The following is a 27,884-nucleotide window of genomic DNA, read 5'->3' as shown; positions in this document are numbered from 1 at the left end:
GGCGAGGCGCTGCCGGGGCCGCCCCGCACCGCCCCGGCCCGGCCCTGCCCGCCCGCTGCCGGGCTCTGGAGGCTCCCCTCGGCCGGAGCCGTCCCGCTGAGGGCCGCCCTCAGCCCGCCCCAGCGCGGGTGTGGCGGCCCCGGGCCCCGCTGAGGGCCCGGCCCGGCCTCGTGGCCGCGTTTTCTGACGGGGCCGTGTGAGGCGAGGAGCCTCCCTGCCGGCAGCTGGGCGGCTGTCTCCATCTCTGGGGGCCTCCTCTTCTTGTCAACAGCAGGGCACCGCCATAAGATCCGTCCCCTTCTGCCCCATCCTTCTCTGCTCAAATACTTCTGAGTTTGAACAGAGGGCCCGTGGGTTTTGTTGTCTCACACCAAAGGGTACTGCCCAGCAGCAGTGAAATCAAGGCACCACATGATCTCACCAACGGGGATGAGCAGCCCCAGCTGCTTCCAGTGCCCCTTTGCAGCCAAAGTTTGCGTACGGATGGGCGTTGCTCCTATCCAGCCTTCACGAGTAGTGCTTAGGGACCGTTATGACAGGACACGCTGATACAGAACGAAGTCATCCTCTTGTGGAGAGACTTCTAAAAGAAAAAATAATCCATTTATTTTTACACAAAGTTACGCATTTATCTCCAGCCACTATCATATTTATTTGCCAGATGTGTAGTCCGTGACTTAAATACATACCTATGGGTAGTATCCCCTCACACTTGCAAAACTACAAAAGGATTTGAAGAGGCACTTACATTGACTGTTGTGTAAAAAAAATCGTCCCCATTTCAGTAACTGAGCATAGACATGGCATAAAGACTCAAGAGGAAGTAATTTTCAACTTTTCGTGTCCAAAATTCGAACCAAGCCTTCGCTCCTGGTTAACTTCTGCCATCTATATGACCAAGAAAATAAAACTTCCATAAAATACGAGTCTCCCTGCCTCACTTGAATGCTGAACCAAGCAGCAGGTTACAGCCAGCAGCCCGTGTTCGCTCCGTCGCCCCCTGCCTTCTCACTTTCACTCACTTTTCACTCTGTTTTGATCAACGCATGCTAAATATCTTTTCCATATGCTAGCTGTGGTCTGCGGTGTTTAAAGCTTCAAAGGCAGACTGCCATCTGGAGTACTGTCAAAAACATTCAGAGCAGCACTTGCTGAGGAGCTTGGAATACATTCTGGAAGGGGAAGAGTAAATTCTTCAAGTGCCATACAGATTTTTCAGGACGTTTTTAAACGTTTTCATTCAAATAAAACAAATTGTTAACATTCTCTCTATGTATTTTTTTAACACAGGTGTGTGTTTTTTTTAACTCAGTTTTTAATTCAGTTTTTCTGCTGTCTGTAACTTGTGTTTGATGTTTCAGAAGAGAAGGAATATGCATGGTGTGTGCGCAACCAGTCTATTAAAGAAAGGTCACAGCATTTCACCAGCAGGACACCACAGAATATGGGACTGCTCAGCTTGCGCCGTGTCCCGTGATGACATAGTTCAACCCCTTCTTCGAACACCGAGGAGCTCCCTGGGTCTGGTCCTGGTTTGTGCAAGAAGCCTGGCAGCAGGAATTCAGCTCCAGGCAGTACCACCGGGGAGGAATGGTCACGCCAGCAGCTCATTTCATATTGATTGCTTAAGGTACCAACATGGTTCTGGGTTTGTTTTGAGTGAAACTGGTAATAAATCATACTTGCTAATAAAGAAAATAATGCTATAAAGAGATCACTGATGATAAGGAAGCTGAGAGGAGAGGAAGCATGTTGCTAACGACTCCCTGCTCTGAAAGTTCCTCTGGATTTCCAGGACTGAAACTCAAGTCTCACTTGAGTTTAACATCTGCCTACGTTTAACATCTGAAAAAAAATTATATTGGTGAGCGTTTTGCCAGGGTTTTTTCCTCTATGAACACATTTTAAAAAAATTTAATCACTAAGAAATATGTCATTCCTCCATCATAATACAGAGGAGAAAATCAATTCACAAAGCGGGAAAGAGCCTGAAACATGCGGCAATATGCTTTACTCATATTGCAGTACTTTGCACTTAGTATACTGCCTTTGATCCAAGGGTTTTAAAGTATTTTACAAGTTATCTGTGATCTTTGTTTCCTACTCCTGATGAAAAAGGCTTCATTTGTCCTCATTTTTCTGCCAGAGTAAACTGAGATTATTCTTAAAGTGTAAAGCCAGAAATGAGATCAAGACTGCAGCTCAGGTCACAGTGTTGCCTCTTCATGCCTGCTTTAGACCCATCTCCCCTTTGTGTCAACATTTCCAAAAGGGGATATGGTCCAAAAATAGTGATTAAAAAACACAGATCATCTCTATGATTACATGATAGAAATTGTAAAGAACCCAGAGAACAGAAGGATGAGTGCAGGATAAATACACAGAGTACATTATTAAACCCTTTGAAGCATACTGGATTGTGTTTGCACATAACACACCTGCTGTGATGCTGGGGACTAAGATCTGTCTTTGTTAACACGCCGTCCAAATTTCATCAAGAACATATTTTTCATTAAAATACTTCAGCAGAGCTGATCTCTGAGGCATCTGGTTAGCAGCAGATAAAAATGTCTGGTTCCTTGCCATTCAAGTTGGTTTCCCCGGAGAGCGAGAAACTAATAACAGAAAGGACAGGAGAAAGAGGGAGCAAATTAATACTCATTCAGCCCAGAACCATAAAGTTGAGAATCAAATGAATTTAGACACCAAAGGATGCAAAGAGAAAGTGACCTTTGATTGGTTATCTGTAGCACTAGCAGCAGGTGTGATAAGCAACGGGGAGAACACAAAGTGATGAGGCTTGAGCATCCATCGGGCGGCCTGACGGAAACATTCAAGGCAGTCGTCACAGGAAGGTCAGACAGGGAAAACGATCCCGGCCTCTTAAAACAGGATCACTTGTCGTCCAGCTGCAGGTAAAATGTTTGCACGTGGAGCTACGGGCAGCGGCAGTGGGCAGCTGTACTGCTGGGTGCCAGGGGAAAATTCCACCCGTGAGCTGAACATTGCCACTCGTCATCACTGACCTCAGGGCTGGGCAGAGTGGTACAGGGAGAATGGCTGGGCCAGATCCATCACGCAGACTCCTACCTCCAGCTGAAACACATCTCCTGGTTTTACCTGAACCAAATTCAGGGTGTTTAGGTGAGGAGCACCCCCATCAGCTCGGCAGTGTTGGTTTTCAGCAGGCATGGGCTGCTGTGTTGGTTTTTGACTCTTTTGTCAGAACAATTTGGTTGAGAAGAAAATGTCTTTTTTTTGTTTGTTTGTTTGTTTGTTTGTTTGTCTTTGGCATAAACCCAAGATTCTGTACTAGCGCATTTTGACTGCACGCCACCAGACCGGAGAGCAGAATGCCTGGCTACCAGAACACCTCTCTGCCATGTGTAGGGGGAAGAGATGCGACACGGTGTGTGTGTGTGTGTGTGTGTTTTCTAGCTGAGTAAAATACGCTGAAAGTCGCTTGTTGTGGATATTAAAGTGACCTCAAGCTTCCTAACAGGAGTTCTAATAATATCCTAGCTCAGGAAGTGAACCATGCAAACAAGACAAATCTCTATCTGCCCTCATCTGCACTGACAAAGCAGAATTAATTGTAAGACCCCAAAGTGGTGCTGGCTCCGATACAAGCTAGGAATCTCTCATGAATGAAGAAGGTAAGGTCCGAAACAGTAATGTAAATATTTGATGGTTTAGGGGGAAACTTCAGAAGGCTGGAAGCAGTGAGAAACTGAAATATGTCCACTTGGAAATGAGAACTATAAATTACTCAAGAAAATTTCTCAAGTTATCAAAATTAAAATAAAAAATAAATAAAGGTTGCACTGGTTAAAAAAAAAAACTAGTCTTGACTAGAGAACTGACACAAATAACAATAATTTAACTATAGAAAGCATTTCAATTACATAAAAATAATGAGAAGAAAGACAAAATTTGCATCAATTGGAAGAAATCAAACACACAAATCTGGTAAAGAACTCAAACCAACACGAGACCTGCAGGCAGCAGTGCTGAGTGATAAAGGTTTGCCTGGTTTTAATGCGTATTTTAAATGAAAGAATGGCAGCTGTCCTACTGTGGGATAGAATTGACTTGTCAATTGGAATGCAAAAGAAACACGGATGTTCAATAAATATTTCTGTTCTGTTTTGAGGGAAAACAGATGATAGAGACATATTCCAAATACTTTTTGTTCCAGTACAAATCTGATAACATAAAATAAGAGCAGCTCAAGTTACAGCAATTTAAAATCAGCAGGTCTGGATAAACTTGCCTCCAACAATTAGTAACACGGGTTTTCCAATCAATCAGCCTGGAAATGCTGTGGAAGTTTCAGACCAGTGGAAGAATAATACCCACGTGCGGGGTTTTATCTTTGTTTATTTGCAGCTGAACAGCAGCCTGGGCTGCTACAAACCTGGAAGCCTTACAGTGAATGCAGGCATAGTGATGGAAAGGCTGGTGATAAAAAAGGGGAGAACCACTGCCAATGCCAATTGATGAAGATTGGTGGAAAAGGTGTTTTAGATACAATGATGTTTGGTGAATAAAAGTAGCGATGCTTTGATGTAATAATGTTTGCATTTCCGTAGAACATTTGGCATGACATTTCTACCGAGGAAATTTCTGCGAAATTTGCACAGCGCACATTAAAGGGATTAAATGTTGACTGACTGGTCTCAAAATGTCATTTTAATGTGGCATCTTCATACAAGATGTATTTACCTAAAGATCTAAGCATGGATTTAGCTATTTAAAACTTTTGTCAGAGACCTAAAAGAGGACATATCATCACTGCTCAAGTTTTCAGATAAAACACAAACTGGGAGGATAAGTCCCGATGGCCAGTCACTACCACTGAGTACACTGAGCTTTAGCAAGCAATACAGATTTTAAAGCATCTCCCTTAAAATTACGTATCCAGGAACACAGAACACGCTTAACAGGACGTGCAGCTCCCTCCTGGGCACGCATTACGTTAAAAGGATTTGGGGATCACGCTCTTCTCAACTAACCATGAGCTCCCACTGTCACATCCAGTTGGTTTGTGTGGCTGCTCACAGGTTTTGAGCAGAGAAAGATGTCGGTTTACTTTTTTTTTGCCATTTATCCCACCTAAAAGTATTATGACCAAGTGCAAGATAGATGATCCAGGTCAAATTGCTATGAGGAAAGAAAACTTGTAGGAAAATCGGGGAGAGAGTAGATTTCATTTTGATACCGGATCAATGATGAGGTTCTCAAGTGAAATACAGCGAGAGCTTTGCTAAGAGCAATAAGCATAACTTGAAGGACAACCTAGGGAGGAAGCACATTTTCAGGAAAGCTTCTGTAAATTGCCAGCGATCCTGCCGGGCAGGCTTAAGCACGCTAAGCCCCAAAACTTTCCACCTATGCTGTTTGTTAATAACCCCACTGTGGTTTTTTATACTGAGCTTAATAAAAGGTCTAGCTTAGGACTTTCATTGGGAACGGGGGCTGCAGAGCACACAGCCCGGTGCAGCTCGTGCAGGGGACCACCCTCAAACCCCACTTTCCCTCTTTTTTAAGATCCCCGTGGGGGTGAGAGCCCACCAGGAGGCTGCAGCCTGACTCACGCTCGCATCTGAGCTGCGTGGGTGGGGAGCAAACTGAGCAGGGACACGGGCTCAAACACTTGTTCGATACCACGGGCGTGCAGTCTGGGTGGCAGGGAGGAGAAAAACTGGGGGAGCTACGGCAAAAAATACAAATTGTCCCTGCAATGAGTACTTCTGTGATGGCATCTCCTTGGTTGAGCTCTGATGTGCACAATTCCAGTGGTTATTAGGTAACCATGGAAGACCTTGGAAAAGGCAGAAAAAAACGGAAAATGTAGAGGAAGAAGGACTCCAAATGGTTTATTTTTGTGGGGAACACACCATGGTCATAGTTTCTTCTGGCCTTGTAACCTATAAATGGATCACTGTCCCAGCAGGAAAATAAAATAAAATTAAAAAAACCCTTATCTTGGGCTTTCCCAAAACACTGTGGAAAAAACAATGGGAAAGCAGAAAGATCAAAACCGGTCACTTTGCATCACTTATGGCCTGTTTAGTATTTCTGCTGAAAAGACCAAAACATTTTGGGATCTTGCTGCAGCTCTTCCAGCCCAGCCCTACCTGAGGCGCCTCTTTGCAGAGCTGTTAGCTGGTCAGCATCTGGTTGCAACGAAGGCCGGCTGTGAGGTCAGCGGGAGTTTTGCCCTTCCCATTTAATGGGTGGATCACACCACAGTATCTTTGCAATTTAAGTACACACCTCAAATTCTCCATCGGATTTTAAGTGGAACTCGGGGGAATCGTGCCACACACGCACAACTGCCGAGTCTGGCTGAAAGAGCAGGAGGCAGTGTCAGATGCTGTCACGTTCCGGCAGCATTTGAAATTAATTCTACCTAATTAAACTGAATCATGAAATCACCACAATCCAAATGCCATAGCAGCAACAGAGTAATAAACTTATTCAGTGCAGCCGTGCTGCCTTTACAGTTCCTCCCAAATGTTGCTTACCACAAAAGCAGTCACTGGAGTTTTCATACGGCGTGTATCCTCCTGCTAACTTTTTGGTTAAAATAACAAGTCCTGCCTTTGAGTTTCCGGGAGCATTCTGCACATATGAATCAAGGGGCCAAGGAGCACTGATTTCTTTGTTTGAATGTTGACTTCAAAGTACAAAGAGTGAAACAGCATTTAATCAGTCTCCTCCTTTACTCACTCCCTTGAGATCATTCTGCCATCTAAGTGAAAACCTCCAAGTATATAAAATACGTAAATTAAACAATGTAAAACATCTAGATGCTCTGAGCTCTTAGGCTAAAAGTAGAAGCAAAGGGCTAAATTCAGAAGGGGATCATGAATATTTTGTCAGTACCAGCCCCTTTTACCTTCAGCTTGTTGTCAGTCACTGCTGCGAGCATGGCAGAGCAGGGATTAATGTCTTCTTCCTCTGCAGGAATCAGAAGTCACAGCACTTACAATCCAGAGGGAAAGAGGAAACCCAAAATCATACTCAGCCTCTGGTTTGAAGCTGGGATATGAAGAAAGCTGGCTTCTATAAGGTTTACCTTTCATAAACGTGTGCTAACCAGCATGCTACGGGGTATTCTGAAACTGAGGACTCCCCACTCTCTCGCAAAGTTTTATTGTTTTTAAGTACTTGAATAATACTTTAATTCCAACCCAAAAATCGCCCTCAACCCTGCTGGCCAGGACACCTCCCTGGGAGGTATGCCACTTAGGCTGTGCTCCAAAAAGTCTTTAAGTATCTCCTTGAAGTAAAGGCAAACATCGCCAACAGGCATGCCCATTATATCCTCTTAGCACGCGTACTTGCAGCTTTATTGGGACAACAGAACGAGAGTTTAAATCTTGGTATCAGAGAATCATTCCGGTTGGAAGAGACCTCTGAGATCAGCTAGTCCAACTGTTAACGCAGTACTGAGAAGTCCACCACTAAACCTTGCTCGGAAGTTCTACAGCTGCAGCTTCCTCACAAGACTTTTCTCTAGAAGAGAGCAGAGGAAGGCCTGAAACTGGAGTTTCTCACATTTCACTTGAATCCCTGAAGCGCTGAAAATTAGGATGAAATGGGAACAGCTAGAATAGGAGAAACAACATAATTGTCTGATTTGTGAACATAGCTCACAAGTTGGGGGGGGGGGGGGGCCCGCAGACCAAAGAAAACAATGATTTCATATCAAGTCCACAAATAATTTTGCACCCACCATTCCTGCCTGCTCAACATGTATTCTGAAAGAACTGTCTGGTTCCAAACGAAAGCACCCCAGCTTTTAGGAAGCAGGAAACTTCTCCTGGTGGCAACAGGCTCCTGCTGGCTCCCACTACTGCCTTTATGAATTCGGTGACAATACTTGCACAAGTTTTACAACACACAGAGTCAGGTCCTTTGGACAAACTGTAAAAGCTGTTAGAAAAAGTGAGCATTGATGAGTTTAGCTAATCACTATATGACCAGTAACAATTATTAAAGATACACTTCTAAGGACTTCCAAATACGAATACATATACATGTATATAGACTTCAGGGAAAAAAAAGTTTACACTTCAGAAATACAGTTCAGATCTGATCCATGCTTCCATAGGCTGAACATAAAGTAATTGTTCCTGAAAACAAAGGCAAAGGAGAAGCGGAAAGGATGTACGGATTCCTGAGCAGCCTTCTTTTCCTGTCAGAGGCATAAAAAAGCCTGTGTTTTCAGATGAAAAGCATAATCATCATTTAAGACTGCTCCATAAAGGAACAAGGGCTTTTTGAATGGAGCTCTGTTACCAGCCTCTGTTCAAAGGACTGCATAATTGGACACCCTGGCAAAGTGAGATAGTGTTCACATGTCATGGTATGATACAGATGTCCTAGGAATGATCAAAACACGTAAGAAAATGAGGTTCATATAAGCACCATCTGTATTAAGCTGTAATGATTTGTGGAAATGACAGCTGCTGTATTCTCCTCTCTTCTATAATCCTGCATCAATATCATCAACAGGGTTTTTGTTTGTTTGTTTTTTTCTCCCCCCTAGTAGGACCAGTGGAAAGAGGGCTGGGCCCTGACAACTTCGGACAGTGTGATGTGCTACCACGGTATCACACACCCATAAATATACCACTATACTTGTTCTACCAGCAGCCGGCTCGCTGTGGGTATCAGATGCATGATTTCTGTGGTCTATCAGCTGGGAAAACAAATTTAAATGTGTCAAAGGCATTTCCAATGCTAGCACAGGGTATGTGTGTGGGTCTGACTGACTTCATGAGGGAGCCAGTCTGTGCTTCCATAGGCATCTACCGTTCTGTGATTTTAGCCTCTGGTAGGTCACAGGCTACTAAGCAACAGAACCAGGGCATTTTAGCTGCATTTAATTCTACCTTTTAATTTTAAATTGAACCTGACTTCTAGCCTTCTGGGTACAAATCAGACAAAAAGCATGTCATAGAAACGTCCAGGTTGGAAAAAAAAAAAACAAAAAAACACAAGATTTTGATTTGTAAAAATGTTAAAGCTGCCCAAAGACATTTAGGAAGAAAAAACTCACAGAACAGTCTATTTAAGAAAAATCTTAATTTTTATTACTTTCTGGCAGTCATTTTCTCTTATATTTTTAAGTCAGCTATACAATCTGGCTTCTAGATTTCTAGAAGATTTCTAGATTTTTCAGGAAGAAAAAAACATTGAGGAAAATCTTGGGAACAAAACGCTCAAGAAGGTACCATCATTCTAAATACATCATATTGTTATTGCTTAATTAAGATACTAAAATGCTCTGGGTTGGAGCAACAGAGGCTGGAAGTTGACACTTGCCATTTCCTTTCCATCTTTGTGCTTCCTGGCAGAAGACATGCCCCCTTGTGGGGAGAGGTTCAGGCTCACAAACCACTGGTCTCCCCTTGGCAGGCTTGAGTATAATGCAAGAGAAACAGCTTTCAGGAACCAGCTTTTTGCTTCGGCATTTTTCAATTTCCAGTCCTTTCTCAGACATGTTGCCTGAAGTACCTCACATAGATATCTTCTGTGGGTTCTGAGGATGAGGAAAAGCAGCAGGCCATAGGGCTCCTGGACAGATGATACTAGATGGTTAACACAGTAAGAATAGTGTGGAACAGTTCTTTCAGCTGTGCCAAATCCATTAGTTCTAGCCACTTTCATGAAACAGAGGAAAACTGCCCTAAAGAAAGCACTGCAGAAAAGTTTGCTACTGACAAGGATAAGAGGATACAGTTCTCTAGATCTGAATGAACATCGGACAGATCAAAAGTATCAGCACTGTAGGGATCTCCACACTGAACTCATTATTCCCAGGTTCTTAACCCTGTTTGAGCTATGGTAACAAATAGCTCTGACAATATTTTCAGGCTGCAAAACAAACACACACCTTTCTCACCTTTTTTTATGATGCTGATCTGGCTTTACAGCCATAACACTCTTGCATGTAAGTTTTCCTTGCCCATAACTTGAATTATTTTTATTTACTAAAACTAGTCATTTCAAAAAGCTGAAGATTTAACTGACATGGATCATAAACATCCACTGACCATTATTACCGCGACAGATTTTCAAGTAATAGAACAACTCCACTTGGAGTTATGAAAGCTGAGGCCATCAAATTGCATTCAGTCTGAACACAGGTTGAGGAATACAACACAAAAAGATAACTTGTGACTGTTAAACGTAGGGCGATAGCCTTCCTCCTCCCTTCAATATTGAAAGCACAAGCAAAATGAACCGTCTCTCCAAAACAGGTAACAGGCTGATGAAGCCTGATCTTTCATTACAGTACAAGACAAAATCAAGCACATTAAAGCGCTGAGTCTGGTAAAGTGACAGGAGGCTCCTACACCGCACGGTGTAAAGAGAGGACAGAGAAAGTGCACCCAAAGTGCAACACAATGAGACAGGAAGGGAGATGGCAAAGAAAGAGAAGGGAGGAAGTCTGCACTAACAATGCTTCTATCTGAGATATTAGCATAAGACATGACAAAACGCACAATGTTTTCTAGATTCACATAACATCTGTTAATCTCTCCTGCAGCAGGTTCTCTCTGTCTCAATACATGAAGAATCCCAAGATCCTCTCAGAATACTTCATCACTTCAGGGAGAAGGGGTTACGCTACACCGTTTTGTTCCTTATACCTCAGTACACACTGAAGTCACTATTCTTATCGCTACGGATGCATCTGTCTGCTTTGTTGCTCTAGACATAAACTGAAATTGGAGTATGCAATAACCTATGTTCTGGGTGCCGATGCTCATGGCTAGGCTACAGGGGTATTCTCTCCACCTTCACTTGCATGGAATCTTCACCTCATTTTTCTTGAAATGAGAAGTCACAGAGCACATGTTCAAGTCTTACTTGGTCATGAGCTAGCCAGCTTGAGACAATTACTATGTTTCCGACCTAGTGATTCCTATTTCCTTTTGGTTCCGCATAAGATGATTCATTCAGCACTTGAAACACCTGAGAACTGTAAAGCATTGCAATGTTCCTCACTGTTGCAGTTAACAAGGAGTAAAAAATTCAGTAGTCAGTTGTGGCAAGGGTTTTGCCCTCTGCTCTCATGTTCAACCGTTACATAGCGGACGTACACAAACCACATTAGCTTTGCGTTAGAAATAAATTTGGGTAGAATCTCAAGCCTTCCACTGAATCATCTCTGCAAAGATGGCCCATCTTTTCAGCGAGAAGCAGCCTAAAGAAAGCAAAAAAAGATTTGTTGCATTAATTGAGGGCAACTTGATAATGAAGGTATTATTAATATTAAACACAACAACCATTACTTACCTTTCTTTGGCTAAGAGAACAGACATCCCCACCAACTTTGCAAACTCATCAGCTGTGAGAGAACCTTTTTCAGATACCTATCAAAAAAACCCATACAAATAAACAAAGGCATTAAAATAGCAACTCAGTCAGGTCTAGCCTTGTGAACTGATAAATTGGTATCAAATCTCTTGTGAAGACAACTAGTTCGTTTGCATTTTAAAAAATAGCTCACAGACAGCAGTATTCTGTAACACTTCGTATTTACACAGCTCAGCTGTACTAAGTGGTTCTGCAGACAGTGAAGCTCAAGTAAGGAAATAAAAGCCAGCAGGGCAGGACAGGTCATCCATTTAGAAATTTACATAATCTCAAAGGGAGGTGGGGAATTTGAGTTGATTTAAGACCTCTTCACTGGCTGTATTAAATCCCAAAACCTTCTTACTCCACCCTACAGTATGGCCTACTAGTGGGATCAGTAAAAGCCGCCATCACATTCAGGTAACAGAAAAGATAGGTTCAGTCTTGGGATTCAAAATTTTGGCCCCATTGTCTCAATCACACTAGTTAATACATGCTAAAATGAAAGCTTCTCACATAGGTTGGAACGTGGACACTTAAAATACAAAATGTTAAGTCCAGGATTATTACTGCATTGCATTTCCTATATAAACATTTGATTTATTAGCTACAAATTATTTCTCCCATTTCTCCGCTGATTAAAGCAAACTTTCACATCCACATGTAGCTGCCATTTCCTGCTTCCCACATAACCAGGTGGGGAGGGATTTACTCTGCGTCTGAGCACTGAGCACTCCCCGAGCAGCAATATTCCTTTTGCAGAAACTCAGATTGAATTAGTCCTCACTTCAGATTTCATGACCAGAAATGATTGAATCTGAGTACTGGAAGTCAGCTGTACAATCTAATATGGCATATGGACCATTAACTATTTTTCCTTCCCAAACCACCGCTCCCATCAAGAGCGACTTCAGCTTCCATTCACTTCCATGTCATTTCCTGTCTTCGCCAGCCATTCTAAACCACATCGCTCTCCTCTCTGAAATCCTGTGACTTCCTTTCATTTTCTTTCCTCAGAAGTTTCAAGTTACTGCACGTTATAATTTAAGCACAGGGAGTTTTTGGCCACTATTCTGATCTCATCTTCCCTTTCCCTTATGGGCTATTCTTCCTCACTCGAAGCCTCTCCCCTCCATTTTTCTATCAAGTCAAAGCCCAATGTTATGAAAATAAAAGAAAAAAGGCACCTCATTAATAAATCCACTGTTGCTTTTTGTGGTTGACCTCATTTGTTAAGAAAAGGCCTTTCCTTTCCAAGTGATAAGCCCTCTTACTGAACGCAACAAATTAATTTGAAAAAAATACATATATTAAAAAGCTGAAATGGACTAGGTATTTTTCTGTAAATGTAACAAAACAAATTGAAAGGATTAACACATTGAAATATTTCAAAGTGTTTTGATTTTGATAATTGAAGAAGGTATTTTTTAGACAGCTATACACATTCCTCTTATCTAAAAGATCTTTTTGGTGAGAGTGCTCTAACAGTACTGATCACATAAAGCCACAATGAAGAGTCCACTTGCTTTATCAAGCGAGAAGGTGCCTGAGATAGCTCTACTTCTTCCTCTTTGACTGTTCAAGTCAAAGTCCTTTTTGACTTGTATTTAACTTTGAATACACTCAGTCATCCTTCATTCAGTTTTGTGAAAAACAAATGCACATCCCACTGGAAAACACATAGGAAAATGCATCATATCAATGGGACAGCAGCACTTTAAGGAGTCAAGACATAGCAAGACCAGGAATGTTTACCACCCTGAGCAATCTATGCTGCCTTTTTTTTTTTCTCCTGATGAAGTCAGCTTAATTCTCTATGTATTACTCTGCAACTGAGAGCTCTTTACAGCAAGCTCAGTATAAGGTGTTACACATACAAGGTGCTATTTTACAAAATAAACCCAAACCACACAACTAGATATATCAACATTTAAGAGCTATTTTCACTGCCTTTAAGCACATCGTGTACAGGGACTGAAATCCACTTTTGTTAAGTATAGTTTTGCTTAGTATACACCATGAATTTCATCCTACAGCACAAAAGACCTGGAGGAAGGTTAAAGGTTAATGAAGTTTGAAAAGAGATGGAAGTGTTTTATTCTTTAAGGAAAAAGCAATGACTGAGACTATTGCCTGCACAGCATTTTGAAGATAAGTGCAATTTAAGTATTACTGTTAGAAGATTTTGTAAGTGCAATATTTTGCATTTTAAAACCTCAAAAGGAGATCCTGTATTTTACATTTTTATACCTAATGTGTTTAAGTATCCCAAGCACAGTCTGAACACTGAAGGAAGTGAAGTTCACATACTGTCTCTAATGCAGAAGCTACCATTTCCTCTTCATTGTGAGACTGGAGCTCAAGCACCATCACACCACTGTCAAATATCCGAAGCCTAAAATCAGAAGAGTCAAAGTAACTAAAAAAAATCTGGTCATGCAGGTATAACTACATTGAAAAAGAAAAAAAAAAAAAAGCTCTGTAAAATGAACTTAAAACTACAAGCATCTTCGAAGCCTGAAGAGACAAGGCAAGAGATGGGTATATGCCTGGCATTAGTTAAACACTTCTCAGTCTAAAGAAAGTCATAGAACCGCTTGTGCCTGAAGGCACAATCTAATTCCTACTGCCCTGCCAAGGGCAGGACACCTTCCACTAGACCAGGCTCCATCCAACCTGGCCTTGAACACTTCGAGGGATGGGGAACTATGTGGATAGGCAATATCAACAGAGGAGGACATAAATGGTTTCACATGGAGCAATCATTAAATCAACCTATTTCATTCGTACTGTTACATATTCTATATATCCATAGCAGACAAAGTGAAAGATGGTTAAAAATTAATATTTTAACGTAGAGCAGATATTGGTACATTAAGCAGCTCCTGGATGACTTAGTTAAAAAAAAAAAAGCTACTGCAGGCAGGTGAAGTATTTAGTCTTACTTGTGAGTACCATGGTTTATAAATGCATCTGTAAATCTCTTACCTTAGTGGTAATTTCAGTGACTCCAACATCTTACAAGCATTTACTAAATCTTCAGGTGAGAGCAACTAAAAATAGTAAAACATTTATTCACAACTTGCAATTCCAGTGTCAGCAAAACAGTTACAACAACTACAGCTATAGTATACACCAGATTACGTATTTTTTCTTTTATACTGTTATCGACTCTACTACTCTTCTACATTTCTTCCTGATCCCTTGTTATGTTTTCTGTAATACTCATTCCTGCCCTGTTTGCAGAGCAAATTGATGTATTTTGGAAAAAATCCCTATTCTTTAGTATTCTGTCCTTACAGTTTTCCTTCCAGATAAGGATGGATTATTCCCTTTATTCCTTTTATTTGGTATTATAAAATTCAGCATACATTATGACAACCTACACATTACATAGAAGAATGAGAAAGGAAAACGGTGAAATTTCCTCATTTTAATGAAGGGTTTATCAGTTTGTGTTGTTAGAAAGTTAAGAGTGAGCAATTGGTAGGGAATACTTCTGCACTTTTTCTTCAATTACCTTATCAAGGAAGTACATTTTACAAAATATTTAAGACAAATCAATTTCTCACCTCTAATCCTCGTGCACGATTTACCAGACAGTACACTTCTGTGAGCGACATGATTCCTCCTCTCTCCTGCGTAAGTACAAGACTGGTAAGAGAAACAGTATTAATCCAGTAAACTCAGTATCTTAACTTGCATTTGACTGATTAAGCAGCTAAAACAAGAGCTAAACGATGGCCTTTAATGAAAAAATTTTCCCAGGACAATACCACATATTTCTAGCATTAATTTGTTAGTCTTTCTCTAATCATTTTAAAATGTAAAAAAAGTGATATTATATCCAAAACCTGAGAGTTACTTGGATTTACCATAGAGAATAAGTCATGGGAACAAAGAATTTCAATATATTAAATCTATCAATCAACTTACAGTTATTACTTTTCAGATAGTTTCTCTTTCTGATCATAGCAGGTAGCACATTTATTTCACAAAACATACTATATACTTCTTAGACATATAGACTTAAGTTTCAAAAGGAAATCAAGCTTTTTAGCAATGATCTTGAACTCTTAGAGCTTCAGATAAATTAAAATAAAATGAATTACTAAGAACAAGTATAGAATTTTTAAGCAGTTTGAAGAATGACTGCTTATCTTTTCAAAGTTACTGTTGTTTCTTTCTTAAAAAAAAAAAAAGACTATTCTGTGGGAAGAAATAAAGGCTGTTCAAACAGCAGGAAGGCTGCTAATGTGATTTACTAGATACCACTAGCATTTCATGAATTAGAAGCCAAGATGCCATTACTCCAAATAAAATTTCTAACACTTAAATATAAGTTTTCTCAACTGGAAAGAGGATATACGTTCCCTCCATAAATGCCAAATACGAGGCTGTGCTGCTAACTCTGAACCTTTAAAAATATGCACTGTAATACACCCAAAACACATTTACATCCAAATTCAGCAACACTGAGAAAACACTGGTGCAAAATTAAGTACTTTACCTCTAATGGTGTCTGCAGCATTTCAGCTAGTTGTTTCGCCAGTTGCATGTGGTAATGTGTACCAGATCCATGCGTTTCCCTAGTGACTGGATTAGCTATACCCATACTCAGCAGGTATGATTTGAACCTGATGGTCTAAACAAATAAATAAATTAAAAGTACATCAGCTAGTGCATGGTTCTCATTTTTAAAACATTTTGATTTTATTACTACAAGACGGTTTCAGTGATTAAACCCAATCGGTTTACAACCAATAAAGTCAATTACTATCAAAGTGAAAGCAACGCTAATACAATTTATTTTTGAGCAGCAAATCACCAATGAAAAGCAGCAAACTGTCATCGTCCTCTATGCAGAGGCAGTAAAATCTTTGTTTAACAAATAAAGGTCAAAATAAATACTAACATCAAACACTGAAGTCTCTTTAACTGGAGTTTAAAAGAAAATGTATTCAGTTATTCTTTATTAACATATAATTTATTAAAAGAGTAGCTTTTGCTTTTCATAGGAACATTTCTGTTGATTCTAGAAACAAAATTGATTTACCTCATCCTCAGTGATGTCACCTTGCTTTTCTTTAATCTTATTAGCTATTGACTTGGATAACTCCACCATTTCCTTAGCCTATCAAGGAAGACACATAGAGAAGTCAACTTTCAGCTCAGAGAAAACATGTTTAAAAGTGAGAAAACAGGCGTAAGTATGCTGTGATAAGTCACACGTGCCATACCTTCTCCATTAGTTTACTAAGGTCCTCAAAAGCCTGAAATGAAAAGCAAGAAATTCCAGATCAGTACCATTACAGAGTCCAGCTTCATGGATACAGTGAGCTGCCTTTGTACACCTATTTAAGCTAATTGTAAGAGCTGCTACCCCTTTAGATTAGTATATTTTACATATAGTTCCTTGATTTATGAAAAGTTTGTTTCATACAGGTCTACAAATCAAAATGATACAATCCATAAACAACAGAAGACTGAAAGAAAACCAAAATCAAATAATTCCATGCTTTTCTGGTGTGAACATTGGTTCAACATGGCTTATGAAGCCCATACAATAGGAACAGTGAGATATTGAGGTTGGTTTTCTTCAACCAGTTAGCCTAGTTAAGGTTAAAAAGATTAAAAACATCTTCTGAAAACTCTAGTTGTTGGACCTGAAAAGCAAAATACATGCTTAAATCAAGGCAGAAGCCAATCTGTATATTTTTTTTTGTAGTCTGAGAAATTTTATCGTTTCCACAAAGCTATGTAATAAACTGGACACCCATTGTAAGACCCTGATGACTTCAAGTCTGTTAAGCTTCACAAACTGTGATGGTCTCAAATACAACAGATCTACAACTATCTGCAAAGGACATGTCAAGCTGAAATAAAACATTTTTAAAAGAAAGCTGAAAGTATACTAAGAGTTAAAAGCTTCAGTAATTATAATCACCTGGCATTAAAAAAATGGTGCATTTCAACCAAAATGAAGTTAACAAATATATTAAAGCTATTTAAGAGCAACTCTCATTTCTGCCAGCCTCAGCAACACATACTGAGCCTTCAGCCCAGCTCTCAAGCACGTGACAACCTGCCTTGGTGGTGAACCTTTCCAACCCACCTTTTTTGAAAAACTGCTGTGGGAAAAGCTCTAGAGCCTTTTCAAGTAAAGCTTGCCTGACAGCAGCACCCCATCTCTCCAGACACAAATAAAGAAGGTTGTTCAGTTACAGGATGTCAAATGACAACAGCTGCGTCTTGCCAACAGTTTCTAGCTAGTGTTCCTATGCAATTTAGGATCTTCCTAGCTTATTCTGACTAATCCCCCACTAGAGAGACAAGTTTTAGCAGAACTTCTGAAGTAACACTGTATTGTTCCCATTTACATGTAGGCGCCTGACTCAGAAGCTTGTTGGTTTGAGACTCCACAGAAGAAGAGAAAGAGATGGCTCTGGGAAGGGACAGAGATTTGGATTTCATCCAAATCCCTCCTAATCGTGCAAGTGACTGATTGCAGAAGTCTAGCCTCTTAACACTTGGTACCTTGGTTACATATCCAAAATTAAGTGGAGTATTTCTTCTTGCATCCCGATCTGCCAAATATAGAAGTTTACAATAGATCACCCAATCTTTAGTGTAATTTAAGTCCTTCTACTGTACTTCTATATAATATCAAAGTTTCCTAAATAGGCTTTTCCCAGCATATTTCTAATCTCTACAATGTGCATGAAAACAGTGTTAATCAAAAGAACCCTTGATTTAGCTAAATAAACAGCATGCTGTGTCTAACTCCTCCCCCGGCTGACTCATGAGGGCAGGCCTGGAAACAAAGGGGAATGTGCACACACCTAACAGGAACTTCCTCAGATAAACAAAAGGCTAAAGAACCGGATTCTTATCAGCAGCGAACAGCAGATGCAGGAAGCCTTTTCCTGGAAGCCAGGGCACCATTTTTTTAAATCAAGTCATCTATAACATTTAAAGCTGGAGGAAGGCAGGATTTTCCAAGTCATGACTTTCCTCCTTCATACAACGCTTACAAATGGATTTCTTTCACTCTCTGAAAAAGCTACGAACGGAAAAAATAACCAGACAATACCGTTTGAACTATATAGACACGCATACAACCACAATGCCTTTTGAACTACACACAGAACTTCATTCACTATGTTGTTCTTCATAAACAACAAAAAGAAATGCTAGTGGTATCTGAAACAGCATGTTGCCTACAAAGTGAAACACACACACACACACACACACACACTTTCTCATACATCAGAATAGCAAATGCCTTTTTTATCATGGCATGCTGAATCCCATAAAGCTGTTTACAAGCATTTCTCCATCAATCTACATATCAATCTCTGTTAACAAGACAGAATCAGACTATTTCTGAGCATATTGCTCCCAGATACAGCTGAAAGATCTTCAGTGAATAAATTAATAGATTCTCTTGTTCATCAGTATTGGTATCTTAAATTCAACTACTGTCCTGTTTCTGGGAAAAAGGACAGTCTCCAACCAGCCCACATACTTCACATAGATAATTGTAACATCTCACTGGCGCCTCGACTACTGAACACTGCTATAATTATAAACCTAAGTCTAGCATTTAAAAAAATTTATATGATGAAACCATAACTGCACTACACTTATGTGCCCTTAGTTCAGCATATTCTTCTTAGTATGCATTAAATTTTCAACTGAAACCAACCTTGGCTGTACAAACAGAAAAAGACACTTGTAATGGTCTCTTTCTGCAGCTGTCTCTGTGTTCTGCTTTTCCTGATGAAAAAGTCACTGAACTCAGATTTCTGATTCTATCAAAACTAACTTCATAAATACACAGCAGCATTGCCAAACAGCAGTCTTCTGGAAAGGACTGTTTACAAGAAGTACCTCATATTTTGAAAAAAAGCATTTAAAAAAGAATGTTAAAATATATACTCTTAGTCAATTCAGATTTCTCAACAAAAACAATAGTTTCAGCTGCCCCTAAAAGAAAGTGTGAATAAATGTAAATAGCTCAGACAGGTGGCTGACCTTGAAACTACAGGAGTATTTACCTCGGAAATGTTTTTGTCAGTCTCTTTTCTTTTTTCTTCTAATTTCCTTTCGATCCCTACAATTCCTATAGCTCTTGTTCTTCCTGCCTGCGAAAGAAAATAATGTAAAGAATCAAAATAGGAAATGCTAAGTCCCAGTGTGTAAAAGCTTGTATTAGAATACAGAAATATTTCTCCAAGGAGCTGATACCATACATACAATAATTCATGTATTTCTTGACAGTACATTTTTAAATCAGAGTGAAAAATTAATATGCATAAAGCAACTATGAACTTGCTGTAGTATAGATGGACAATGGTTATTATATTAAAGCTATTAATTTGAATATGCTTAATAGCACGATCTTGACTGAGCATTCCAGTTCATCCCAATTAAAGCCTCCTAGTTGAAGCTACTAATAAGAATACACTTAACAGCCTGATCTAGATTGAACATTAGAGTTCATCCCAATTAAAGCCTCCCAAGTCCATGTGAACATCTATACTACAGACCATGTAAGTGCATGAGTGCATGTAAACATGATTACCTCAAGAAATTGAGTCTGAAGAAACGTAGCCACAGAAACACAATGCTAAATGCAGTCTAATTTACCTTGCTGAGATGCGTCAGCATGGAGGCAATGGTGATCTTTTTATTTGATGCTAAATGTTTTTGAAAGGATGGCATTTATGTGGCACTAGTGTCAGCCCTCAAATCTGACTGCAAAGCTTAGGATGGGTGTCAATGACTTGCTGTTACCCAGTAAGAACAGGAACGTTTCCATTATGTGATCTGTGGCATGGGGTACAGGCTTCCCCATGTCTATCAAATGTGACTATCACAGAATCACAGAATTGTTTGTGTTGGAAGGGACCTTAAAGACCATTGACTTCCAGCCCCCTGCCATGGGCAGGGACACCTCCCACCAGACCAGATTGCTCAAAGCAACAGACCTGGCCTTGAGCTCTTCTATGGATGAGGAAACTGTGTCGATAGGCACTATACAGAGGACGACATATATGATTTGACATTGAGCAATCATTAAATTATCCTATTTCAACCATACTACTACATATGCTATGTATTCATATATACAACACACTCATATATAGAAAAAACATCCACATGTTCATCAATTTTTAACTTAGAAGTACGCAGACAAATAAAAAAGGTAATCTAACATTTGACAAAGAAATTCTCCATAATAACAACTGTCCAATTAGAATATAAATTTAAATTGCATATGTACAGGTTCCAAACAATTACATGTATTTTTAATGTTCTATATTTGACAGGTGCAGTATATGGGGGTGGCATTAACTGGAAACAAGGTTACATGCAGATTATTAATTCAAACTAAACAAAGTGACACGTGACATACAGAAGGATGTCAGGAGCTCCGCACATACCTGTGGATCCTTGGCAACCTGAAAGGTCTGACCAGTAGGCGTGTTCTCCCACCTCCTTTGTGTGATTTCTTCTGAGAATCGTCTGTAGAACTGCCAACATTGAAGAATGACAACAGATGTTTCACAAATTATGCAGAGTATGTCTGGCTATTTTAGCATCTTGATTCGTCTCCCAGATGAATCAAATTTCACTCTAAGACGACGCATAGTAACACCTACACGTCCACACTACAACATTACTGTGAATTTTTGAAAATTGGAAAGGAAAGGTGTAGTTACTATTGGAGTTACGAACTTCCATGAGTACTTCCCTTGTAAAATACTTTTTCAGATATCCAAAGCGTTCCAAAACATGCTAAAGCTAGAAATGTCAATGCTTGCTCAAAGGCCTGCTTTGAAAAGGAAGGAAAGTTGATCAATCCATTTTTTATTGATCTGTTAACTGAATAGTATAAAGTCGGGTATAACTGACCTACCTAGTTTTTTATGTTAATACTATAAGGAGGCATTAGTTGATCAGGTAACTGTCAGTGTTGACCACAGAGCAAAATCTAGAGAAAGATCTGTTCTTAGGTTGTTCAAAGTTCACGCTGAGGTATGCTGAAGTCATAAAAAAATGATCTGGAGTGTAACTGGTATGCTAGGTCACTAGTAATCATGGTATGTCTGATTTTCAGATAAGAACATTCACATTAAAATAAAGTTATGATTAGGCAAAACACCTATGCAATTCAAATTAGGCATAAATCCACACTTGTCCTAGGTTGGAGCCTGATCACACAGAAATAAAAGTGAGTCTGATGAAGCAAATGCATTTATAAGACCTTTATAACGAATTCAACTTAAAACTCATTTTCTGCAGTGAAATATGTTTTTTCACCTTTCCAAGTCAAAATTCACAGTATAAAATCCTCACTGGAGGAAACTGAGAAATTTTTAGAGGACAATTAAAACACTTTTTAATGTCTATTACATTTTTTTCAGAATGCTAAAAGTGTTTGAGATTAGTTGTAGGTAAAATAAATAAAATGAAACAAAGCTACAAGGCAACCAAGATCATGCAGTAATAAAATAAGAGATGATTAAGTCGCTTGATTCCTATTCAGTAGAGTGTTAGGTACAAAAAAACATCTTTGACTCTGTTAAACATCTAACAGCTGCAGAGCCATCATTTTGGAATGTGTTCAATTTAAAAAATAATATAGGAAGTATAAGATTTTAATAAAACTATTAAAGTAAGGATGAAGCCTAACAGTACCTCCTGACATTTTTTGGAACTCTATTTGTGTTATTTAACCAAAGCATAGAACCCTGAAGGCTCATAGTGTTTGTCTTCAAAAAGGATGTATTGAAAAAGCTCCACCTCAAAAGTCAACATGGAAAGATCATGGAAAATTGTCACTAACACAGCAAGAGGAGAAAGGCACGTCCAAAGATCTGATGTACTGGACTTGCATGGTACAAAACTTACCTCAATCTGCCCATGTTCTTTGAAAGAAAGTTTGATGTAGGAATATTTGCTGCTTTGGAACGGACCAGGCTCTTTGTTTGAGGAAGCAGGATGAAGATGAACTACTATTTTGGCACTAAAAAAAAAGTTAAAAGGAAAGAAACAGCTTTTTCTATTATCTAGAAAACCACCTTTTTCTACAATCTAAGTTAACCATTTAATCAAAACCTGTACCAGCTTTATCTCACATACAAACTGATGGACGTCAAATTCTGCTTTACATTTGTGCATCAACATTTAAATATTTTAACTCATTTAAATACCTTGCATAAAAACTACTCTATCATCTAAAACAACATTTCACAAGTGTAGACACCATCAATTCTCAAGAATTAAATGCAACAGATTTTCAGATTTCAAACAAGAATTTCTGACAATGTTATTTAAGGTAAAAGCTAATTGTCAAGCAGCGCATTTGATTTGGCTTTTGACTTGCAATAATTACTGCCAAAATAAACTATCTTTGTCACTGGAAAATGGAAGGTCTCAATATTATGTTTAATCTGCCTAGCTTGTATATGCCACTTGCAAACACTGCATGTGAATTTGTCCAAAACCAACATTCTGAGCTAATGTGCATGGGAATAACAGTCTAAAATGACATCTATCATCAAAACAAACCTTGAGATTATTTTAGGAATATACTAGGCCATTGTCACAGCATGGCTGCAAGTCTGCCATTCCCATTTCATTTTATAGATTTTTTTCATAGGTCTTTATTTATTTGACTTCTCTGGCATAAGTAAATTACCTCATCTGTTCTGGGTACCCCCTGGATATTACTGTATTCCTTTTATCTGACTGCAAGCAGATGTTAAGTACGTAATTTCTCCTGTTAATCTTTTTCTTATGAAACTTCTTCACACATGTAACATATCAAATTAGTTACCCAATTGAGGGGAAACACTTCTAACCATCGCTAGCATTTCCAAGCTTAAAAAACAATCGTATGGTCACGTAAAGTTATGTAGTACGGGATCTGGCAGGGTTTCTATCCCCAGCCAGTTCTGTGGTACAAATGACTAAAACTAGCTTTCAAGTTTAGATTCAGCAACATTGATGACTACTCAAAGAAATCAGCAAGGTGGAATACACACTTCAGTGATTCCAAGATGGTTATTTAACAACTTGCATCAAACACCACTTTGTCATGATTCTCTTATGACCTTAAGCAAGTGGCTGTCAATCTGGAAACCCAGTTTAAAAATGGAACTTACCATGCACTACTATGTAACATATATGTGACTAATCATCCATCTGAGAGAAAACAGAATGTTTATCACCTTACCTTTTTCCTATCCCAGCTGCTTGCTCTTCAATAAAGACAACCTGAGACAGAGGTATAGCAATGCAGCATTCCTGGAATAATCAATGCAAACACAAGAGAAATCAAAGCCATATCCTGACTATTCATTCTCTTAAATGAAGTGTTTTCTTCTCCCGTTTCACAAACAGTACAGATTTTTGCAGGTGCTGCCAGAGACACACCAGATGAAATATGTTGGTAAGAATAAAAGCAATCTAGTAAAGAGAAATATAATAGAAAAAAATAATAAAAACTGAAAGCAGAGTTCTAGATGACCAAAATAAACTTAAGCATGAATGTGTTGATTTTAGATATTTCAGGCTAGATTTCTAAAAGCCTCAGGAAATTAGCAAAACTTCAGTATCTAAGTTCACGCTTTAAACACTAAAATTTCCACAGGACCGTGGCTTATCCCTGTTGGTGCACAGTCCTCATAGGGCCACCCAAAACCAGTCTTCTCAGTGCTGAACGTCTAAAAGCTGTATTACCCTTTGAGTGGTGATAGACTAAGTAGGAATGTCTCCATCTACCCCCTCCTCACAGACTTAATCTCAACACACATTTATTGAACTGTGCTTTAGACAAAACAAAGCAGAGCAAGAAATAAGACTGTATCCATCTGTGGGAGACTAACCTACCCAGGCTAAACTCTCCTTACATGTATTTGAGACAGAAGTTGCTCAAGGGAGCAATTAAGCCCATCTAATTATGTGCCTGGTCTTGTTTTGGAGAATATCCTTTGATGAATGTCTTCTTTCACACGACAGCTTGGTGACTGACAGTCACCCAGAACACCAGAAACGTGGGTTGTGTTTTTTGCTTTCATCCTCTCTTCCATCTGCCATGAGACTGTCCCTAACACTCTGTTATAACCAACACAGTTGTGGGGTCCTACTACCCTACTACCAAAATTGTTCTTTGCATAGAACAATTAAATGCACATTAAATTGGAGCTTAGAAAAGTATACATGCAGGAACTCCTATTAATGAGTAAATCTCTCACTGGGGAAAAAAAAACATGGGTTGTACTTCCTGTTCTAAAAACACTTAATATTTAGATATTAGCTAATATTTAGATTCTTCTATGGCTCCAGAGTTAGCCACTTCTATAACAATTTGTAAAATGAACACCTAACTCCAGACATTTTAAATTTAGGCACTTCTGTAACCAAATAAGTTTCTGAAAAAGAGCCCAATTACATATAACACCTACATTTTTAAAGTGGTTTACTCATTTAGTTCACAGGCAGAAAGTTACAGGCTTACTCTAAGTACAAAGACTTAGAATGACCCCTTCCCACTGTCCCTCTTCCCAAGAAGCGATACTACATGAGAGGTGAGTTAGAAATGCTGTGGATAGATGAAATCAAAGAGTTCATTTGGATACATTTCTCTAACATCCAGTGCTGACATTAGGTATGATTTTATGATTTGTAATGCTGTGCAAATCTGGCTATGTAACAAACTTAAAAGAACTACATAATTTTTCCTTGGGAAATTGCTTATTTTCTATACTTTTCATCAGTAGATGGTATGTAACAACAGCAGCTGTAAAACACAGGTGTTGTTATAACAAGTTGTACAATGTCAACCTAACAAGAAGCAGCACCATTTATTACTAAAGATTGTGGACACAATAAAAAGGGACTCTCAACAAATTCATTCTCAGTAAGCTAGCTAAGGTTTCTCCGGCTGATGTATCACAACTGAGCTCAGCCAGCAATTCACCATGAAAAATAAAAGGGCATTGTGCTATAGGTTTCACTCCTAACAGCCTGAGAAAGAATAGGCTTCATTTACCACACTAACAAAGTTATTTGTGTACTATTGATTTAAAAATAAAAAATAAAATAAATAAAAAAAAAGAACTGGCTTTGCTGAGAAAGAATTAACCTGTACTAGATCAGAACTAAGTAATTTCTGCCAATCTGCCACTGTATATTTCTGCCCCTTCTCTTAATCAACGCTGGAGAGTGTCAGAATCTTTGTTGAGTTAAATTTAATCCTTTAAACTATTTTCTTACTCTCCATGTTTGTTATTCTCCAGGTTTACTTAGTACGTTTGATGATCTTGGAAGAGTACAAGGAGCCGTGTGGCCTAGGTGGCAGCAAGAGAAGAGACTAATGTCATATTTTTGTTGAGAGGGACAGAATGAGGATCTCGACAGCTTTTAGACTTGCTGAAGCCAAAACATTCAACGTTACTCCAGACGAGTACGAAGTTTGACTGCGAAGATTAGAAGCAATGCACATCACAGTACATGCACCTGTCACAAAAATATGCTGATGAAGAAATAAGGGGTGAATAGATAGCTTAAAACAGATAAATTAACTCACACTGACTGCTCAAAAAAACATTAGTTTATACAGAATGGCTCGTGACCTGGACAATCAACCCCTGACTGACTTAATAGTAATACCAACCCAGGGACAAGGTCTCAAAATTAAGCATTTTGAAAAATTTCAACTATGAATGGGTCTGCTTTACTTTGCCAAAATTCAGAACATCCTTGGTGACCATGTGTGTAGAAGGCTCTGGTAGCTCCCTGCTCTGGAGCAAGGATGTGATAATTGGTAGTGAATAGCCCTACCATTGAGTACACAGGCACTGCAATGACTCTTGCTAAAAGCTAGTTCACTGGGGTATAACACACATTTGAAAAGTTCTCATTTGTGCATGCTCTGTCTAAATTTTTGCTTTTGTGGCTGAAGTGTCGAAAAGACTGTGTCCAAGACAAACATAATTCAAGCTAGTTCTGAGAAGGACTTTTTCTATTGCAGCTGTAACGTGGTATACATTGTTTCAGTTTATGCTTAGAGCTTCTTACTTGTCTGTGTTTTTTCATACCCATTTCTAGCCTAGAAACTCAGGCTGTGGCTTGAAGACCAAAAGCATGGGAGAAGCATTCAGATGACAATCTGCACGACACTTTCACCTTCATTGTCAAAACCAACAGTTTCTAGTACTTAGTGGTAGACTCTTCTTCTCCATTTGTGTGCCATTAAAGAAGAAAAATTATATGATTCTTTTCCACCCCTCCTCATCTCTGCATGCAATTTAATTAAAGAATAGGGTGAAAAAATATTCCTTGTACATAATTGTCTTTCTATTGCAAACCAAAAAAAATGGACTATATGCGTAAAACAAAACATACACAGAAGTAACAAAAATCTGTGAGCAGTGTTTTTGCATTGCTAGCTACCAGTTGCTCATTACGAAATTTACAACTGATTGACATGCTTGAGACAGAAATGGGACTTACATGGTTCTTCTGATCCCTCCAAAGAAGCCTGTGTGTACTAAGGAGTAACACTCCACTATCAAATTTCACCTAAACAAGAAAAATAAAGCAGGTCAAAAACAGATTTAACTAGTACATTGCATAAATACTGAACTTGGAAACATTACACATTAGGACAACATTGGAATCAGATACAACAAGCCACTGTTTTGAGAATGTTTTTTTTCTGAAAATGCAATGAATTATGGTAATGGCAAAAATAGAAAAAAATAGTATAAAGGGATTATATGGATATACACAAGCTTCCTTTTCCAACTGCATAAACTTTCCCCCCGGAAATCCTGAAGGCTCCTCCCTCCATATGCTGTGCAAGATATGCAAACATCCCTAATTATCATATTTTTTAAAGGGCTATTGGCTTTGGAACACTGTTTGCTGACAGAGAAAGCAGAAGCTCTACAAAAACAAAAGCACCCTAATAAGAACAGGCTAGGGCTGGCCTATCATATAGGAGCACTTTTTCTCTCTGCTTTATTGTTGAGAAACGATCGCATTTATCAGTAAAAATCAGTATTGGGGAAAAACATGGAGACGCCATGGCTCCCCACGCCACCAGCAGCTGCCCGCGGTCCCACAGCCCCCCCTCCCTGAGGAGACCCTGACAGGGCCGAGCCCCGCCAGTCTCCCCAGCCCCCCGGGCTCGGCCTCCCCTCGGCCGCGTCCCCTCCCGGCCCTGTGCCGGGTGCCCGCCGCCAGGCCGCCCCCGTCACCTTCTCCTCCCCGTCGTAGAGGCGCACACCGCGCTGCTGCACCACCAGCGTCTCCCCCAGCTCCAGCAGCCCGCTGCTCCACGCGAAGCGGTCCATGGCAGCCGAAGCTCCCTTCCCCTCCCCAGGGGAGCCGCCCGGGGATCAGGCCGCGGCCACCTCGCTCTCCTCCGGCCGAGAAACCGAGCGAGCAGAGCCGCCCTAACGCAGCACCCCCCAGCGGCGCCCTGA

At 39.6% G+C, this 27,884-nt stretch overlaps 1 protein-coding gene across 2 annotated transcripts; it reads right to left on the bottom strand.

Annotated features, from left to right (window-relative positions):
- Positions 1-10,580: 10,580 nt before the first annotated feature.
- On the bottom strand, positions 10,581-27,827 carry VPS36 (vacuolar protein sorting 36 homolog). Of its 2 annotated transcripts, none has more exons than XM_035323745.1 (14): positions 27,657-27,826; positions 26,908-26,976; positions 23,627-23,697; positions 22,300-22,414; positions 20,829-20,918; positions 19,440-19,526; positions 16,620-16,652; positions 16,436-16,513; positions 15,890-16,024; positions 14,952-15,017; positions 14,368-14,432; positions 13,690-13,774; positions 11,320-11,396; positions 10,581-11,227 (listed from the first exon to the last, which is right to left on the bottom strand). In XM_035323745.1, exons 1-14 carry the CDS (start codon positions 27,750-27,752, stop codon positions 11,134-11,136), a joined length of 1,161 nt encoding a protein of 386 aa, XP_035179636.1. In that variant the 5' UTR covers positions 27,753-27,826; the 3' UTR covers positions 10,581-11,133. The 2 variants fall into 2 exon arrangements, 1 of the variants encoding a protein (XP_035179636.1); XR_004750131.1 differs by having other exon boundaries at positions 11,209-11,227; positions 13,630-13,774; positions 27,657-27,827.
- Positions 27,828-27,884: the final 57 nt, after the last annotated feature.

Source organism: Oxyura jamaicensis, chromosome 1 (genome assembly GCF_011077185.1).
Source record: "Oxyura jamaicensis isolate SHBP4307 breed ruddy duck chromosome 1, BPBGC_Ojam_1.0, whole genome shotgun sequence".
Classification (NCBI taxonomy): domain Eukaryota; kingdom Metazoa; phylum Chordata; class Aves; order Anseriformes; family Anatidae; genus Oxyura; species Oxyura jamaicensis.
The sequence above is the reverse complement of the archived record's forward strand: the minus strand, read 5'-3'. Positions and strand labels throughout refer to the sequence as shown.

What these genes read in the sequence shown, in the direction of transcription:
- VPS36 (XM_035323745.1), bottom strand. Translation starts at nt 27,752, where the DNA reads ATGGACCGCTTCGCGTGGAGCAGCGGGCTGCTGGAGCTGGGGGAGACG. An exon ending in CTGACAAAAACATTTCCGAG is followed by an intron (nt 16,653 to 19,439) that starts GTAAATACTCCT and finishes TTTTCATTTCAG; the next exon opens with GCTTTTGAGGACCTTAGTAA. An exon ending in TAGCTTCTGCATTAGAGACA is followed by an intron (nt 11,397 to 13,689) that starts GTATGTGAACTT and finishes TTTTTTTGATAG; the next exon opens with GTATCTGAAAAAGGTTCTCT.